Raw genomic sequence first — 19,898 nt, forward strand, 5'->3', positions numbered from 1 at the left:
TAGAACATCCTTTTCTAAGGGCTATTGTGGAAGAGTGGTAGTGCACTACCTCTGGGCTGGAAGATTTGGGTTTAAGTCCCACCTGCACCAGAGATGCCTGAACAGATTGGCTTCTCGTGCTGCGTGAGGACAAAGCTTGGGTGAGTTGTTGTCAACATCATTGTTGCATCTCTTGGCTCAGTTTCAATCCCATTTAGATGGGATTTCAGAGGTAACTTGACAGACATGAGGTAATCACTTTTATATGAGGTTGATCAGAAAGTGACCCCTCCAAATCTCCAAGAGTTGTCTATTTACAGGACTGTGGCTTTCAGACTATTTTAAGGCAGAAGATGATTGGCCAAACTAACCCTTCAGACTAAGGCTGGTGCCCAAGCTGAGAGAACGATCTGACTGAATGATCAAGCAACAACTTGTGTCACAGAATCATTATCAGCTGATATCCCAGACTTCTTTATCAGTGGGCAGGGCAGGATAGATGCAAGGGCACAGTGAATGAGACCATCGCTGGAAGTCTTTCAAGTTGACTCTGAGCCCCACGGATATTCAGTTAAAACAACATTGAGCAGGCTTCTCGCTAATTGCCACCTTGCTCACTGTTCCCTCATCCTCACCCCAAAGTGATAAGCCAGTCTGCATATCGAGCATGGCAGCATGCAGTGGCAGTCAAAACTCAGCAAGCTGAGACCTGATCATTACAACTACCAACCTGAGCCTGCATCAAGTGGTCATGAAACCAAGGACTAAAATACATCACGTAACCTGTCAAACTACATCTATTGACAATAGCATTGTAGAAATAGACCATATAAAGACAAATTTGTGTCTTCACCAGCTGGATATTCTCCTTTAAATATGTAGTGCCACACTGTCACCCTATTAAGGGGGGCAGACTGAGGAGCAGCACAAGACTGTGTATCATTAAGACACTGTGATACACTAGCAGCATCTAAATTATATTCTGCCACATTTATCAATTCAGGGTTATGATAGAAAATGCGGTATTTGTTTGGATGGCTGTATCATACCGGTTTTCATGACACTCAGCATACACTAGGCCTGCGTTTCCACTGCTTCCATCACCAATTCAACAAGAAATTGCAACAAGAAGTGCCTTTAACATTATAATGTGACTGGCTGCCCACAACATGTCTTGATGGCCATGAGGCTGAACTACAGGTATGCAGTCTGAGTATTTGGACAGTCCCTCTCCGAGGATTTGTACCATGAAGAAAACCAAGAGCAACCGTGGGTGGCTCAGTGGTTAGCTCTGCTGCCTTACAGCGCCAGAGACCCGGGTTCAATTCCCACTTCAGGCGACTGACTGTGTGAAGTTTGCACATTCTCCCCGTGTCTGCATGGGTTTCTTCCGGGTGCTCCGGTTTCCTTCCACAGTCCAAAAAAAATGTACAGGTTAGGTGAATTGGCCATGCTAAATTACCCGTAGTGTTCGGTGCAGGGGTAAATGTAGGGGAATGGGTCTGGGTGGGTGCACTTCGGCGGGTTGGTGTGGGCTTGTTGGGCCGAAGGGCCTGTTTCCTCACTAAGTAATCTAATCTAATCTAATCTAATGTTGTGTGAACTTTCCATCGAGGTCACACACCACCTGCCTTGGAGATATACCATCAAGGCTGCGTCCATTCCTAATTGTACACTATTTTGGGAGTGCTGTCATGACGAGGATTGCAGTGGTTGAAGGAGATTGCTTATTATCGCTTCCATCAGAACACCCAGAGATGGGAAATAATTGCAGTTTTTCAGTGTTGTCCACGTCTCAAGGATCCATAAGACATAGGAGTGGAAATAAGGCCATTCAATCCATCGAGTGCACTCTGCCATTAAATCATGGCTGATGGGAATTTCAACTCCACTTACCGGCACTCTCCCTTTAGCCCTTAGTTTCTTGCAAGATCAAGAATTTATCAATCTCTGCCTTGAAGATATTTAATGTCCTGGCCTACACTGCACTCCGTGGCAATCAATTCCACAGGCCCACCACTCTCAGGCTGAAGAAGTGTCTCCTTATTTCCGTTTTAAATTGACCCCCTCTCATTCTAAAGCTGTGTCCATAGGTGCTAGTCTCCCCACCTAACAGAAACAACTTCCCAGCGTCCTTTCTAAGCCATGCATTATCTTGTAAGTTTCTATTAGATCTCCCCTGAACCTTCTAAACTCGAATGAATACAATCCCAAGATCCTCAGCCGTTCATCGTATGTTAGGCCTACCTTCCAGAATCCACTCTGTGAATAGTTGGGAATGTCTGTTGCTCAATTGTAGGAATTTCTCCAGTTCTCCAAGTACCTTTCCTGTGTATTCTTTGATCATTCTCCTGCTCTGCTGGTCCTGCTGATTTCAGATGTGCTCTCATTATAGACTCTTTCGTTTTAACACCAAAGCTGCCTTCCTGATAGGCCTCCTACCTCCACTGTCAGCAGAACTCCTGCATTATTGTCTTCCTTGGACAGTCAAGAGTATAAATAAGACCAGAATTGGTGCTGGTCACCTCAAAAGTTAAGGCAATTTTTATCAAAGGTAGCGGCTCCAGTATTTACCAGACAAAATGCACACAGCAGCTTATAATGTAGCCACAGTTGGCCTCCAGATGGAGTTGTCTTTTGCACTTCACTGAGTCAAGGTTTTGACTATTTCAGTCCAGGTTTTGAAAGCACTGATTATTGCCTTGTTCCCGCATCTCCCTATGCCAGCCTGTTGCCATAGTGCAAAATTAGTAAGCCCCAAATTGGATTGGTAGAAATTTTCTCGTTCCATCCCCATTGCCGTTAAGCTATGCAGAGTAAACTCCAGAAAAGCCAACTTTGCATCTATTATCATAAGCTCCCTTAAAAGACAGCGGGGTTAACAATAGGTACTGACAATTATCACAGTAAGTATGCTATACATAGACAATCAAATGTACTATTAATTGATACATGCCGCTGTCCCATGGGAATGGTATCTGTGGAATGTGATTCATTATAGTTGTCATGTAAGTTGTGACTTTAGATTGATATCCTGGAGTTTAGAGGAATTAGTTTGAGGCTTTGGGGAAGGAAATACATTCCTTTTCCACGTAATTAAAGAAAAAAATCAATGAAAATGAATTGGCAATTATTTTCCCATTCATTTAAAATCATATCATAACATACAATGAGGGCCATGCCATATGCTGTAAACAAGCCATCCTCTGTCTCTTCTTTATAAGAACAAGGAACACTTATTCCTGAAGGAAGTGCCTCTTTAATTAGACAACTCAATTGAGCAATTAGAGAAAATATATTTGCATATTCCATTATAAATAAGAATTGCCGTTAATTATAGTGATATCTGCCACCAAGCTAGTCTCAATAAAAGACACTGCTCTGTTGTAAAAGTTGACTGCTATGTTAGTATTGCTGAACTATACAGTGCTTTTGACCTAATTTTCTGATCCTTTCATGAAAAGATTTTTTAAAAAAAACCCCTCCTCAATGATTTCTGCAGGGGTGAAGAGTGGCACAGAAGAGTAACTGAAACATTAATTTGACGCTCTGTCTGCCAAACCTTGCTGCGAAATTAAAATGCATGCGGGTTGACATGAAAGATGTGTTCATGACAGGAGAATGCCTTTGAAATGTGTTTCTCAGACTGATGAATAACTGACTGAAGCTTTACTATGCAGTTAGGCCTCCACCTGCTGGCCAATGTGTTTCAAAGCTGCGCTGTCTCTTCATTGTTCACCCAACTGTTCCATTGCTATGCTGAATTTAAGATAATACTTTAATGCGTGATTGATTTTACTCTTCAAATGTGCATTAATTAATATTCTTTTAGATTTGTAATTCAAGGCTGGAGTTTCTTTCTGTTTGTTTGAAGAGTTTGAAACCCAATTAATGAGCACTGCATTAACTGAGGAGAAAGTGAGGACTGCAGATGCTGGAGATCAGAGCTGAAAATGTGTTGCTGGAAAAGCGCAGCAGGTCAGGCAGCATCCAAGGAACAGGAAATTCGACGTATCGGGCATAAGCCCTTCATCAGGAATGCAGGGCTTATGCCCGAAACGTCGAATTTCCTGTTCCTTGGATGCTGCCTGACGTGCTGCGCTTTTCCAGCAACACATTTTCAGCACTGCATTAACTGATCCCTGCAATAGTGCATTTTTTAAGATGCAATGTTTGTTTCATTCAGTGGACCATCCTTGAAACGATGGCTTTGTTGTATTACTCCCTGCTGAACAGCTGACTTGAACTTTATCACAGGATCATAATCTGAGAAACAGGTCACATTGCATAACAAGTCTGTATATTATGTTTCTGATCCAAATTCCCCTGCTCACCCCAACACCTTTAATTTTCCTCTTTTTTTTCAAAGATCTATCCAATTTCTTTTCAAAAGTTCGTAGATTCTGTGTCTGTAGAAGATTGTAGTACAAACGTCTGCCTACTAACCAATAGGGGGTGGTTAGAACTCTTGTTTCCAGAGAATTAATATGGGGCACACACCCCTGCCAAGGAAGGCTCAGTGGACCTGAAGCATTTGATTTCTGTCCACAGATGCTGCCAGACCTGCTGAGCTTTTCCAGCAATTTCTGTTTTTGTTTCTGGTTTTCAGCATCTGCAATTCTTTTTTGGTTTTTAATTTAATATGGGGCCCCTGGGTTATCTGTCCAGTAATGTCACTATGTTACCAGCCTGCTTTAGTTTCCCTTGATACTGCTCTGGACTATGTTAACAGTGAAGATCAATGGTCAAAGTTGCAACCTTTCTTGTTTGTTAGTGCTCCGATCCGTGCTACATTATACACTCCCTAACTGGGCTGGAAAGGCATCATTTTTGGGAGCCACTTACTGAAGATTCAGTCCTGCCGTGCCATTTTCCAAAACTATTCCTCCCCTTGTGCATTAAGGAGGCAGCTGAACATGACTCAATCTAAGATCCTGATAAATCCATATTCAATTTGAACAATTTGGATAAAGAAGTGATCTGATGGGCCGGTTTCCTGAGAAGTGATAGGAACTCTTGAGATCATTTCTAACTTCTCTATAATCAGAGTCACTACTTTCCTCAGTGACTAGGTCTAATTCTGTTTACGATGTAGGAAGTTAAGGATTGACAAAATATTTACCGTTCTTATGGGATTGCATTTCGTAGTTGTCATCAACCTAAAATATTAACTGTTTCTCTTTCCATAGATGCTGCCAGACCTGCTGAGTATTTCAGTATTTTCTGTTCTTATTTCAGATTTCCCAGCATCTGCAGTATTTTGCTTTGCATGGGGGAATTTGATATCTGTATTGTCTCTCTCTCTCAATGTGCAGTGATGGTTACTGAGCTGCCACTACTGATGGTAGAGGGAATTAGAAATATCCACAGAAAGTATATTAGCACAGCATTAAAGGCCGATGCGATAGCAAAGGTGAGTGCATCTTTAGGACAACGCTGCTATTGTTTTGTGTCATCGTTATTGCAATATTTGTGGCTGATGCTGATCGATGTTTACAATATTATAGTTCTGTTAACAATAATGTGACTAGCAGCAGCTATTAACATATCACTTCCCTTCTATCTTATCAGCAGCCCACAGAATACTTTGACATGGGGATTTTCCTGGCTTTCTTTGTGGTGGTATCTCTGGTCTGTCTGGTTCTACTCATTAAAATCAAACTCAAGCAACGCAGGAGTCAGGTAAGGGTTCTGCATCATTTAAGCTCTCAGCTGATTGTAACAGTATGAATTATTTAACAACTTTGGAAACTTCCAAACCTGAAGGGTCTCAACCTCCACCAACTCAAATGAGTTTGAACTTAGAAGGTGAAAAATGATTGGGCAATTCAGATTGAACTACCCTATAATGTCTGTAAATATTCCGAGATAGCGGAATTAGGAACTATCAACAAGTTAGACATGGAGCTGGAAAAATACTTGGAGAAAAAGGATCGAATGGTGTGTGAAGAGGGATACATTGACTTCAGACATGAATGTCAAAACAGACAAAATCAGACTAGCCATCCATCCTGCACTTCTGATCTTTGTTTCTACTGATTTCAACAGAACTGAAATGTAGAAGAGATGTGTAAATGGGAGATGAGTCCATGTTATCCAATTTATGCTATTGCTGCTAATTATAAAACAAAACTTTTCTTTCTGAACTTTGGTACTAGCACCAATCTTTTGATGTTTTTTGAATATAGATCCAAGAGTAGGTTTGGGAGTCCTTAGAATAGCTAAAATATTGCCAATCACCTGATGAAGGAGCAGCGCTCTGAAAGCTAGTACTTCCAAATAAACCTGTTGGACTATAATCTGGAGTTGTGTGATTTTTAACTTTGTACGCCCCAGTCCAACACCGGCATCTCCAAATCATAGAATATTCATGAGCTGCGACTGCAGCATAAGAAGGGAGTTTTAACTTTTTGAAGAAACATGTGCAGTTTTAGATGTTTCTCTTCAGCTTAGATATCTTCTTCCCTTCCTGCATAACAGCTTGCTTTGCATGCTACAAAAGTAGCTTTATTGGGGTAAATGCATTTGCCTGGAGTGAGATTGATGTAGAAGACCTGTCTGTCAAGGAATCTTGTGTCATGCTGACATATGTAAACAGAAGAACTTCAGCCTGACTGTTATAGGGTATCCCTACAAGTACCTTCACTGTTTGTATCTACTGGTTGCATTTCCAATATAGCCCCTATACATCTTAATAAACACAGCTGATTCGAGGACTACGTGCTAGGGTCTTCTCATTTTCACATTAAGTATCCAGGACTATGATACCTGCTGAGGTGAGACAGCCCACTGCACCTTCCAGCAATCAGTCAGCTGATTGGCTACTACCTGGCTTACTGCCAAGGGGCGTTGCTTACTTGGAGCTACCATTTTTGGATTATCCAGTGCTTGATAGCCGTGTGGTAAAGGTCATGGCTATTGCCAGGAGGAAACAGCTCGATTTGACAGCAAGAGGGCTGCCCCTAGAGGGCGCATCTGGATTGCCACAGGGCATGTCTGGACTTCTACGAGGACAGATCACCATCGAAACGCCGTGTTTTTGAGAGTTTCTGGGGTTGGAATTTCAGGGTGTATCAAAGGACAGAGTGATGCGAAATGCATCCATCAACCCACTAAGAGAGAAAAGGCATAGAATTCTGTTACACATGGTAAACCTCCGAGAGCTTGCCCTGCTGTGACAGTGGTTTTCTTTGGTCTGAATCCTGATTGTTGAGATTTTCTGCACAAAGTGAAGCATTTGTTGTGAGGATTGAAGCACACACACCTACGTGGGCTTTGGCTGATGCACTGTGCAGTTCGAAATTCTAAAGACTCGCTTAACCTTGAAACACCGATCTGAACCTCGTTTTAATAAAAAACCCGGGTGGATAGAAGTGATGCCATTAATTCCATGTGGGTATAATCGGGACAGGGGATTGTGACAAATCCAAATCAGGAGTACTCTCAGATTGTTCAGGGGATGTCCCAGTGAGTATTTGAGTCACTAAAACCAGGTATGGCTCAGATTTGCTTGCCCCTGTATACTCAGTTACAGAACTTTAACCAGGGCAATGAAGAATGCCTCAGTTAACCTCTACGTCCCTTGGTGAAATAGCTACTAATTGACATTCAATGACTCCCTCTCTATTGCTGGAAGTGTAACTATGTGAACAGCCAGCAGTGAGACTTTGAATTGCAGTCTTGTGCCTCGTAGCTGAATAAGCGAATAATAACAACAAGTTATTGTTAAAGTTCATGTATGATTAATGGACACTTGGGGAAATTGACAGGATATCTCTGGTTCCTATGGGACCATACACCAACAAGACTGCAATTGGCAAACATCTGATGTGAGAGAGGATAGTTATATCGAAGTTAAAGCTGAGTTGTATACATGTGCTATAGTCAAGTAATCATGAGTATAAACATCTCATGAAGCCTAATAGAATATTGCCAGCATTGTTTAAATGGTAAGCTAGTTGAAACTAGCATAGGTTAGCACCACAGCTGAGTGCAAGGACAAAGTGAAGTAGAGAGATTATGTAGTGTTGACATTACTAGATTAAAAATCAAAGACCCACGTTTGCTCTCAGTCTCTCTACTTTATGTAATGGTGAGTGTAAAAGTATTATCCATCGATGCAAAAAAAACTCATTTGGTTCAAGATGGTCCTTATCTGGTGTGGTCAACATCTGCCTCTTGATCCACACTAATGCAGACTATATTCACTCTCATCTGAAATGACCTGGCAAACCAGTTCGCTCAAGGGCAATGAGGGATGGCATCAATTGCTCGCCTTGTTGATAATGCCACATTCCATCAGAGAACACTTTTAAATAAAAATAACATTGAAGTGGTACCGGTTAGAGCTTGGTATTTCAGAGTCTGTAGGAGCATTAGAAGATTAAGGCTTTGAGGAATTTTGTTATGTTTTCTGCTTCTCGTGATAAAAATGTCTGTAACCAAAGCTTGGCTGGAGTGAGTTACTTAGGATTTTTCTGTCCTGCTGCAGAGCTCAATGAACAGAATGGCAGTACAAGCCCTGGAGAAGATGGAGACAAGAAAATTCAAATCCAAGAACAAAGCTCCGAGAGAAGGCAGCTGTGCTGCTTCGGACACACTCAGTAGCAGTTCCACATCAGACTGCGCTATCTGCTTGGAGAGATACGTCGATGGAGAGGTGGATAATGTTTCTTTTATTTGGAAGCTGGCTTCAGTTTGATTCACAGTGTTTACAAAACAATGTGATTATTTTGAATTTCTCAGAACCACTATCGACTCCATTAGCATCAAAGTTTTACGAAGATAAAATTTTGTGCGGGACTTTTCATTTTGATCAGAAATAGTAAATCCCCAATTTTCGTTGATGTGCCAGAAAATTCTAGAACGTTAGAGAGCCTTAACTTTTCTCTTTAATAATAGAAAAGACTTAATGAAGTATTCATGTGAATCAGGCTCCACTTTCAATTGTGTCGGACTATGTCTACTGCCTAATTTGTCAGTGAGTGTCCCATGGAACAAAGGCAATATTGCATTATGGTTATGGATGGATTGTTAATGTCGCATTTGGGACTGTGTACCATGCTTTTTGCAAGCAATATAATTTGAGAATCAATATTCTCTCTACAATTACAATATTTGTGTACAAGTCAGTGCAGCCAGTGAGAGAAGTTTTCCACCTTGGACCAGAATATCAGTGCTGGGATTAGTCAGTAGTGTCCGTGTGACAAGGCTGCAGGTGAACAGGGAACACCGCGTAGGGGAGAACAGAGTAAGATGAATCATGTGCATTGTAGAAATGAAAAGCAAACCAGGTGAGGGCCTTTGGCCATTTTTCTCCCGAGATGTGGGCGGCATGGTGACACAGTGGTTAGCATTGCTGCCTCACAGCGCCAGAGACCCGGGTTCAATTCCCGACTCAGGCGACTGACTGTGTGGAGTTTGCACATTCTTCCCGTGTCTGCGTGGGTTTCCTCCCACAGTCCAAAGATGTGCAGGTTAGGTGAATTGACCATGCTAAATTGCCCATAGTGTTAGTTAAAGGGGTAAATGTAGGGGTAAATGGGTGGGTTGCGCTTCGGCGGGTCGGTGTGGACTTGTTGGGCCGAAGGGCCTGTTTCCACACTGTAAGTAATCTAATCTAATGTGAAGCAAAGGGAAATGCACTCACTTTAAGCCAGCAAAACAAAAATGAAGTTTGAAGCCTGTACACCAGATGGCAGTTTTGAGAGTTAAATAAAGAAGAAACAAAGTGAGATGGGAAGACATTGAGACGAGGTCAGTCAGTATGGATGTGCAGCTATAAGAGTGTTTGAATATAGAGTGTGACCAGTGACCGAGAAAGTTGGCCATCCAAGAATCTTATCAGTTATTGAATTCGGAGTGAAGTGGTGCCTGTAGTATCTCTGTGTGTGGGAAAGGGATGGTAAGGGGAAGGCACAAGTGTTTGGTATCTGCCTTTCTTTTGCCTGAGCAGGGGGACTGAAGTTAACCAGGATGTGACTCAAATGTACTCTTTTCTTGAGGAGGTACTCTGACCTATCGATTCCATTTCTTTCTCTTAAAATATAATTGGACTTCATCCTAGAGATTCCTTCCACAAACAGCATTTAGTGCTGACCTTTTTTGTTCTCAGTTTGTAGAGAAGGCAAAAACTCTGTTCATTTGTACTTCAATGAAAGTACTTTGTAATGTCCTGTACAGGTGATTAGAAGCACTTTTTAATTTCCGTTTATGTTGCTTAAATTCTGTGAACAGTTTTGTCAGTGAGTGGGCAATGGCTCCCACCCCTGTTAGTCAGGCAAACATGGTTTTTCTTTCAATGAATGAATGGTGATTTGCTGTCTCTGGTATTTTACGATGGATAATACAGTGTTAGTGAGTTTTGAGAAGATTTGAAAACAAACCTTCCAGCTCAGTGAACTAACTTACCTGCTTATAATACAGTAATATTCTTTATTTAACTCATTGCCGTTTTGAATAGCTTTGCTACATTCTTTTAGCACATTCGGGATCTTCTGCTTGAAAATGTTGCAGCCCCTTTTCTAAGCGCTGATCCTCTTGTTGACAGGAGCTGCGAGTCATTCCATGCACACACCGGTTTCACAAGAAATGTGTGGACCCCTGGCTCCTCCAGCATCATACATGTCCGCACTGCAGGCACAACATCATCGGTAAGTCCACCCCCACCAAGCCCAGGAGAGCCTCCTAGCCTTTTTCCTGCAGGTCAGGCAATAACACTCTTACCTATTTTAGCTGTTGAGTTTTGAATTTGAGAAAATAAAGAGGGCAAGGACCTGCCAGATGGTGGGGGGCTGGGTATGGTAACAGTGGAGCAATGTGTCTAAAGAGAATCTCTTGTGAAATAGCTCCACATAGGCTGGTATCCATCACCAAGTTTCCCTATATTTACATGTGAACAGCCCTTGACTTTAGATTAGATTAGATTAGATTAGATTAGATTAGATTCTCTCAGTGTGGAAACAAGCCCTTCGGCCCAACAAGTCCACACCGACCCTCCGAAGAGTAACCCACCCAGACCCATTTCCCTCTGATTTTGGGCAATTTAGAATGACCATTTCACCTGACCTGCACATCTTTGGACTGCCTCATTCAGAGTCAGGTGTCAGAGTATCTCTGACACTCACCCTTTATATCAGTCAGCCAGGGCTCCCTGATTGGAGCAGATTGGCGCTGTTAATCCGGGAATTCATATTCTATGAGGTCCAGCAGAATGATCTCTTTACAATCACTACCTCTTGTTCTGGTCCTGGGATCCATTTTGGGGTTGGGTTAGTTCACGCTGGGTGGGGAACATTCACAGCTCTGAATGGAATCCATTTTGGGCTTGGTGATCTGACAGACATTTGAAATACTAAGGGTGCAGCCAGTGTAGAGGATGTGACTTTCAGAGGCAGATTTGGAATGGAGCTGGGGGTATTTGGAGCTTGCTTTGTGACCCTGTCCAGTGTCCCAGAATTGAGCCAGAGGCCGTTTACAGACTTGTACATCTGATCTGTTCAGGAAAACAGCTCCCAAGGATCTGGGTGGGGTTCTAATGGCTGAGTGCACTCCCAGGCTAGAAAAGACATGAAAGACTTTGTTTGGGCTGGTTGGAAGTTCCACTCCCTACGGGTCATCAGGAACTCCCATTGGAGGCAGGGAACAGACTTATCACAGTCTGAGTGTAACTTGTGACCCTTAAGATAGAGTTAACGGAGCCGTGGTGTCTGAATGTTGGGATGGGAAATGCATCAGCCGCAGTCGTCTTTGCACACACTAAACAGGGTCATCAGCAATTACATTGTTACAGTGCTATTGGCTCACTTCAAAAATACTAATTCCTAATAAAAGACACCGTTTAAATAAACGTTATCTAATTTCGAGAGGACATAAACTGATAGTGCAGCCTAATAACTTGATGATTCAGCAAGTATGGCATGTCTCTCTTTATTCAGCTGGACATATGAGGCTGGGGTAGGGAACATTCACGGGTCTGAATGGAATCCCTCATCCTTCACTGGCACTGACTACGAAGCTTTCCATTCTCCTACAATGCACTTGACACACAAGTAACCAAAATATTTAAGTTGGTTGGAATGAGAAAAGGGAAATTTGCACAGTCCTGAACTGGCCAGCTGATATCTCTCCAGGATTCCCACAAAAAAGGTTCAGTCAGCGACAAATGTCACCAATAAACATAAAATAACCCAATCTTTGTTCCTCATCCATCTATATTCATGCATTTTATTCTGGAATTTTAGACTATTTTCCAGAGAAGGATTTTGGGAAAAGGGCACATTTGAAATGGAGAGCTTTTGGATTGAAGCCTATTGGCGTGTTTTTTTTATTATTATGATGCTACTGGTCTCTTGCCCAAGAACCAATTCATTAGCTTCTCTCAGCAGTCATTTCATATCTCTGGCCCGTTGTGTAGGAAAGTTTCTGTTCATTACAGATCATTAACTGGAGATATATGAAAACACGAGACGTGGCCTGGCTGCCAAACTGGGACTCTGGCGGAGGTTGCGAGGTGTCAGTACAGAACATTACCCCGGCAAACTTTGGCTGGCTTCAGAAGGAGATTGGCGAATAGAATAAAGTGGTTGGAAGTTACTTTGCTTTAGTTAGTTAAGGTGACCCACCCTCATGGGGGAAGCACAGTATGCTGGCTATTTCTTATTGTCATTGGAGGACAAATTGAGGTGATTCAGATCCACTGAAGTTCATTATAACTGTGCAGTTTATTGTGAATGAAAGCAGCTCAACTGGTCTCCTCTCACCAAGTGTTTTATTAGCCCTGCTTTCGAAGAGATCAGAGCAGACATGAAGCCCAGAAGATAGAGTTCTGGTCACAGGATTATTACAAATGAATGCTGGGCTACCCGAGCTTATAATCAAGCACTGAGCATGCCCACTAATCATAAGACACTCAAGTGCAATGCATTTTGGATAGTAGTGCACCCAGAGTGAATTAGCCCCTAGTTTTCCTCCTGTCTGATTTTCTTGTCGGTGTTGTAGCATTTTAAAATGATCAGGTCATACAAAGGTGCAGCAGATTCAGTGAGACAACCAACTTGTTCTAGGTAGTACTGGTTCAAGGGGAACTGTTGGCCAGGGTATTTGATCTTTGTTTAATGTCTGTGCTGAGAAACAATGGTGCAGCATTCCCTCAACATTGCACACCAACCTGAATGAGTTCCAGTTGATCAGTGGCATTGTTGGGCTTGGGAATGGGCCAGCATGGAGTGGGGGTGGTCAGCATTCTAAATGTGCTGCCACTGACACATAGACAGAGAGGAGTGAAAGTGACCCCATCACTCTACAGTTTGGTGCTTCAAGGCCAGCAGAAGTCTTGATTCCAGAAACCACTTGTCCCTCACCACATCTCTAAATTAAGATTTTAGGATATTGAATTGTAACCGGGAAGAGGTTGGTCAGCTCAGTTAGCTGGATGGCTGCTTTTCAGCACAGCGTGGGGTTCAATTCCCACCTTCTCAAACCTGCCCCTCACCTGAGGAGGCTAAGCCACTACTAATCACCTCTTTCAAATGAGAAGGCAGCCCTGTGGTCCAGGAGGACCAGGACAGCTTTACGTACAATAGCAACATGCTATTGAGACCTAATGGCAATATAAAGGAGGAGGTATGATCTAGTGGTATTACCACTGGACTATTAATCCAGAAACTTAGGTAATGTTCTGGGAACCTGGGTTCAAATCCCACCAAGGCAGATTGTGGAATTTGAATTCAATTAAAAAAACAGTCTGGAATTAAGAGACTAATGATGACCATGAATCCTTGTCAATTATCGGAAAACATATATCTGGTTCAGTAATGTCCTTTAGAGAGGGAAACTGCCATCCTTACCTGGTCTGGCCTACCTGTGACTCCAGACCAATGTGGTTGACTCTTAACTGCCCCCTGGCAATTAGAGATGGGCTAATCCTGTAAATCAATGAGAAACCAAAAAGAAAACCAGGATACAACTGGTAAGAAGCAGCCATATGCTCAGTCGATGTTAACAGGACGGAACTTTGACACTGAAATCTATAACAGTATGAAACATTGCTTACCACTGCCACTTTCTCTCCACAGAGCGAAAGAAGGAAAGCAATGGCCCCATTTGCATGGAGGCTGAGAGCCAAGGCCGCAGCAGGCAGCGAGTGGTGCTTCCTGTCCACTACCCTGGGCGTGTTCACAGGACCAGCCAGCTGACCACATACCCCACCAGGACCAGCATGGACCCACGTGGAAATCCTGTCACTGTGCTAACAGTGGACCAGCACAGTGACCAGGGCCTATACCCAGCAGCACAGTCAAGCTCCTATGTCAGGAGTTACCCGCCCGTCCACAGTCTGAGCACTCATCATTGTAACTTGGAACATCGGGCCTATCCTCAGGCCCACGGCCTCAGGAGGCCAAAATTTAGTGGGCGGAGCTACTCAAGGGCAGCTTGCTTTTCCCAGTATGAAACCATGTATCAACATTACTACATTCAAGGACTCAGCTATCCCCAGACAGAATCTCAGGCGGGGATTGTTAATCACAAGGGGGCCTCCCGTGCATTTCAGTCCAGTGGGAGCATGCTGTATCCCACTGTGGTTCACATTCCACCATCCTCCCAGCTGGACGGAGGCAGCACCTCAAGCTTCAGCTGTTACCACAATCATCGATCAGTCTGCAGCGGTTACCTGGCAGACTGCCCCGGCAGTGACAGCAGTAGCAGTAGTAGCAGTAGCTCGAGGCAGTGCCACTGTTCCTCCAGTGACTCCATGTTGGACTGCACCGAGGTCAGCAACCAGGGCGTCTATGGCAGCTGTTCGACCTTCCGCAGCTCCCTGAGCAGCGACTACGACCCCTACGTCTATCGGAGCCGCAGCCCCTGCCGGGCCCTGGACTCGGCTTCAGGCAGGGTAGGGCGCTCCTTGACCCCGGGCCCTCAGGAGGATGAGCTGCCGGCCTACAGCTGCCCGTCACCCGGTGGCGAAGGCAGGCTGCTCCAGGCCCCATCGCCGGGAGACCATCTGTCAAACTGCAGCATGGACATGAACTACAGCAGCCATTCCTCACTGGAGTACAGGGATTCGAACGCTTCTACCTCAGAAGGTAGGCCCGACTGCTCCTCTGGGTCTACTGCGGACAGTACGCAGAGCTGGTGTGGGCCGGAGGTGGCTGGGGCAGCCGCCCCTCAGCAGGCCTGTGCTCATTGTTTCGGCGAAACCCACCCTCTGGACTGCAAGGGGGCCGAGGACTGGCGAGTAGAGGGTCACTGCTTCTCGCTGCTGAGCGGGCGGCGCTGTGACGAGTGTGGGACGAGCGCGGATTCTCGGGCTGCATCACAGAGTTTGTACAGTGTTCCCCACACGGGCCCGTCGTGCCGGACCGAGGCAGGCAATTACGAGGGCTTGCCCTGCTGTTTCTATGAGGAGAAACGGGCACGACGTGGCAGCCATTTTGCCGAGGACTATGCAGTCAGTGTGCAGTACACCCTAGCCGACGAGTCGCCGCATGAATACTACCCAGCCTCCTCCTCCATTTCAGCCAACCTCCCCGGCCTCTGCGAGCTGAGCCAGCGCATTCCCATAATCCCCGAGGACACAGATGGCGACACAGCCACGTCTCAGGATTGCGAGGCCACCAAGCTCTGCAGGCCGGGGGCCACGCCCTTGGAGCCGGAGAGAACGCGGAGAGCCAGCTTGCCCCCTCTCTCAGGCTTGCCTGACCAAGAGGCCGCCTTCCAGAACATTTGCTCCGGGCTGCACGAGTCTACCATGAGAGGTCATTCAGCAGGTAAGCCTTGGAATCCAACAAATGCAAGACTAAGGCACTCAGCCCTTTGAGCCTGCTCTCCCATTCAATAAGATCTTGGCTAATCCGATTTTTACTCCAACTCTGCATTCCTATATATAGGGCAACCTTGTTTATCTCAATGACATGGACAGGGAGTGTTTTGTTCGGATAACAGAGTTTACCCAAGCTTCGGGACCTTGAGATTTTGTTTGGATAATCCAAAATTTGGATAATTGATGTTCGGATAACAGAGGTTGTACTCTACCTCCACTAATCCCCTTTGTAACCAAGAATCTAATTACCTCTGCCTTAAAAATATTTAAAGATTCTGAAACCGGTGCCTTTTGAAGAAGGGAATTCCAAAGAGAGTTTGGACTTCTGAGAGAAAAGAGAGTTTGCTCATCCTCTGTTTTAAATGTGTGCTCATTTCTTCACTTTAAACAATGCTTAAGCTGAGTATTTTGAAACATTGATTAAACTGATGGGTGGCGATGCCCAGGGGCATGGGGCTGAACCTCCACCGACTCAGCTGACCCCAGAATCCTTTCAAAATGTCCGGATACCTGCATCTGGAAATCCAGCCTCCATTTTCCAGCAGACCGTAGTGTTACCATTGGGGTATAAGACCATAAGGTATTGGAGCAAAATTAGGCCATTTGGTCCATCAAAGCTGAAAATATGTTGCTGGAAAAGCGCAGCAGGTCAGGCAGCATCCAAGGCACAGGAAATTCAATGTTTCGGGCATAAGCCCTTCATCAGGAATGAGGAAAGTGTGTCCAGCAGGCTAAGATAAAAGGTAGGGAGGAGGGACTTGGGGGAGGGGTGATGGAGATGTGATAGGTGGAAGGAGGTCAAGGTGAGGGTGATAGGCCGGAGTGGGGTGAGGGCGGAGAGGTCAGGAAGAAGATTGCAGGTTAGGAGGGCGGAGCTGAGTTCGAGGGATTCAACTGAGACAAGGTGGGGGGGGGGAGGAAATTAGGAAACTGGAGAAATCTGAGTTCATCCCTTGTGGTTGGAGGGTTCCCAGGCGGAAGATGAGGCGCTCTTCCTCCAACCATCGTGTTGTTATGGTCCATCAAGTCTGGTCTGCCATTCCTCTACCTCTCCCTGAAACCCCTGACTAACCAAGACCTTATCTATCTCTGTCTTAAATACACTGTCAATAAGGTGTGGGGCTGGAAAAAGCACAGCAGGTCAATCAGCATCAAAGGAGCCGGGGAGATGATATTTCAGGCCAGGACCCTCTGATCTGAAACATTGACTCTCCTGCTCCTCAGAAGCTGCCTGACTTCCACTTCCACACTTTATCGGCTCTGACTCTCCTGCAACTGCAGTCTGCACTATCTCCAAGCGTCTTCAATACGCTCAATGATTGGCCGCTGTGACAATGTGTTCCACAGATTCACCTCCCTCTGGCTGGAGAAATTCCTCCCTGTCTAATGGGAGGTCGGAGGGTTGAATCACACTGACAAGAAACCTGAGCTCAATGGGGCTATTCAAAATTCGCACTGAATTCAGGCATTTTTACTATTCCAAGGAGCTTAATCCGAGTTGCAGGAATCAAATGTTAAGTGTAAATGCTCACCGGGGGAGCACAGATAATTTATATTAACAGTTAAAACGTTGGAAGCAGCCTATGAGTGCAGTTTCAATTGATTTGAGACCACCACCACTCCTCCCCTCCCTCTCCACAACCTACCTATCAGAAAGGTTACTGATATGAGGCATGGGGGGGGTGGGGTTATTCCTAGGGCTCATGAGTTTTGGAATGTTTTTTAAGGGGGCAGACTGGTTTGGATTACAGGCCTTCATCCTGTATCCCAACCTGGCTCAGCTCCATGCTGGAATGGATAGAGTCCAATCCCCTACAGATGAGTCAGGCCGTCTTTTGGAAGAGTCAAAGCTCACGGCACATCAGAACTGTCATCAGAACCTTAGTGTGGGTGAGGGAATCTTTTCAGAGGTTTGTGTGCCCCCATTCGAAGTATGCCATTCCCACATCCCATAATGCATTATTGTCAGAGAGCCAAGGGATTAGACTGCTGAAACATCTAAGCCCCAAGGAAAGCTCTGGCTCCATGATCCCTTTTGTCAATTTCACAATGTGCTCAACTGCTTGCAGTTTCTGTTGTTACTATTTTAAAGGGTCTGGATAATTTACAGTTTTATTTGCCTACCTGTAGCAATGGATGTTTTTTTAAAGAAATGGAAAATGATAGGTGAATAAATGACTCATAATTATTGTATTGCATCCTGTTGTCACTATATGGAGCATTGGTTCTATCCAATGTATGGTGTTTGAATGGGCAAGGAAGTGACATAGCTTGGGGTATGGGGCGCCTGAAGTTCCCTGGGAGTTGTTTAGGGATAGAGCTTGATGTGGCAGGCTATAAGAAGCCACGGAAAGTGGATAGAAGGGCACGAGATGGTCTGGTGAGTCTGAAGTGTGAGGGGCTTAGCGGCCTTTTTTCATTATAACTGAGGTGCAATTCCAAAGCACCTTTGTGTGCCTTTTAAACACCCTACCTGAACACCCAACAGCATGGCTGCCCTGAAATGTACTCCAGGATCGGCTGACCCGACCATGACCTGCATTTGCCAACATCACCGTGTCACTCTCAACCACCCACAAAGAGAGCCCCATCTTTTCAGGCTTTGTTATGGGTCGGCAAAGCTGGGAATTTTCCCGACTCGTACTCCCTGTTACGAGGATGAAAATCCAGGTTGTCATCCCTCTCAGAAAATGATAAGAGACTGAAGGGGTGGGTTAGCAGAGGTTTCACAAAATCATGGAAGGTTTTAAATGGACTTGGTACGGAGGAAATGTTTCCGGTTGTAGGGAAGAGCAAAACAAGAGTTTATTGATGTACGGTAGTCACCAAGGAATGTGTAGGAAATTCAGAAGGAACACCTTTACCCAGATAATAATGAAACAGTGAACTCACTAGCAAACTGGAAAGGCATTCAAGTGGGAGAAGGAATCGAGGGTTACATTGACAGAATATGATGAGGGAAAATGGGCAAAGGTTCAAGTTGAGCACTAACGCTAGAATATACCATGAGGGCTGAACAGCCTGTTTATACGCCAGATATTCTTTGAAATATATGCATCTTCCATCCCAAATCTCTGATGGTAATGATATCCGTGTTGACCACAAATTATAACTTTCCCTTTTCTTCCTTTTTGCCCAGTCGAGAGAATTGGGTGGCATGGGGTGTGGCATCATCAAAACGGGGCTACCCTGTTCTGTTCCATTTATAATTATTTCAAACTTGGAGGGGCATGACGTTTCCAAGAGTAACATTTATCTACGTTGTCGAAACTCAAGTTGCGAAAAGCTACATGACTGCTCAATTTCTCATTATATTGGGTTAACATTCAGAGCTGATTTTGAGTTAATTGCAGCATTCAGGGGCCGATTTTAGCTTACCAATGCCATTAGTCAACTTTGCTACTTTCCTAAATTGTTAAGCAGCCCAGTTGTGACATTAAATGGTTAAACAAGCTCTTTGGAGTCACGATACTTGGTAGCACTGTCCGGAACATCATGGGAAAACTGCAAGGACACAATCAGTCTTCAGTGTGTTGTCCACCCACTTCAATCTTTGGAGAAAGGGGGAGTTTTGCATTAAATGTTCCATTTTCCTCTCGCCTCTCCCTACCTGTGAGGGCTCTGATGTGTTTTCTTGATGGTAATAATAAGAGGGAACTGTGTTGCTTTGCCTAAAGGATCATTCTCCAGGCCTTAGTTGTCAGGTTTGTCCTCTGCCAAGAGCATTGGTGTTGAATTAACCCTGCACTCGCCAAATTCTTGTAATTAATTTAATCAACCTGTTATGGCACACTTCCAAGGCAGGTGGGGCTAGAATCCAGAGCTAGATCCACTATCCCACAAGATGCTCACCTAATCCATATATCACATTTAGGATTTGGAATTGAAGATCACATTTCCATCTTAGATCTAGAGGTACAAGTGATTGACTGAGATTCGCTAACTGAGGATTGTCAGATTCTGTTACAATGCAGTGAGCTTAGGAGCCACTGTCTACTTGGATCCTCAGAGATGGACAGGCGTGAGCTTGTAGTGTGCAATTGTTTGACACTTGCCTAGAGCTTGCAGACATCCTCGTTTCATGGCATTACATTTT

The 19,898-nt window shown here is 44.5% G+C and overlaps 1 protein-coding gene across 2 annotated transcripts in view; it reads left to right on the forward strand.

Annotated features, from left to right (window-relative positions):
• znrf3 (zinc and ring finger 3) overlaps positions 1-19,898 on the forward strand; it is a 238,784-nt gene that overhangs the window by 209,800 nt on the left and 9,086 nt on the right. The window contains exons 5-8 of one of the 2 annotated variants that reach the window (XM_060844037.1): positions 5,551-5,661; positions 8,471-8,638; positions 10,529-10,631; positions 14,055-15,749. In XM_060844037.1, the coding sequence (XP_060700020.1) occupies positions 5,551-5,661; positions 8,471-8,638; positions 10,529-10,631; positions 14,055-15,749 (2,077 nt within the window). The remainder of the gene's footprint in view (positions 1-5,550; positions 5,662-8,470; positions 8,639-10,528; positions 10,632-14,054; positions 15,750-19,898) is intronic. The other variant, XM_060844038.1, reaches the window with a different exon arrangement.

This window comes from Hemiscyllium ocellatum, chromosome 24, assembly GCF_020745735.1.
Source record: "Hemiscyllium ocellatum isolate sHemOce1 chromosome 24, sHemOce1.pat.X.cur, whole genome shotgun sequence".
Taxonomy (NCBI): domain Eukaryota; kingdom Metazoa; phylum Chordata; class Chondrichthyes; order Orectolobiformes; family Hemiscylliidae; genus Hemiscyllium; species Hemiscyllium ocellatum.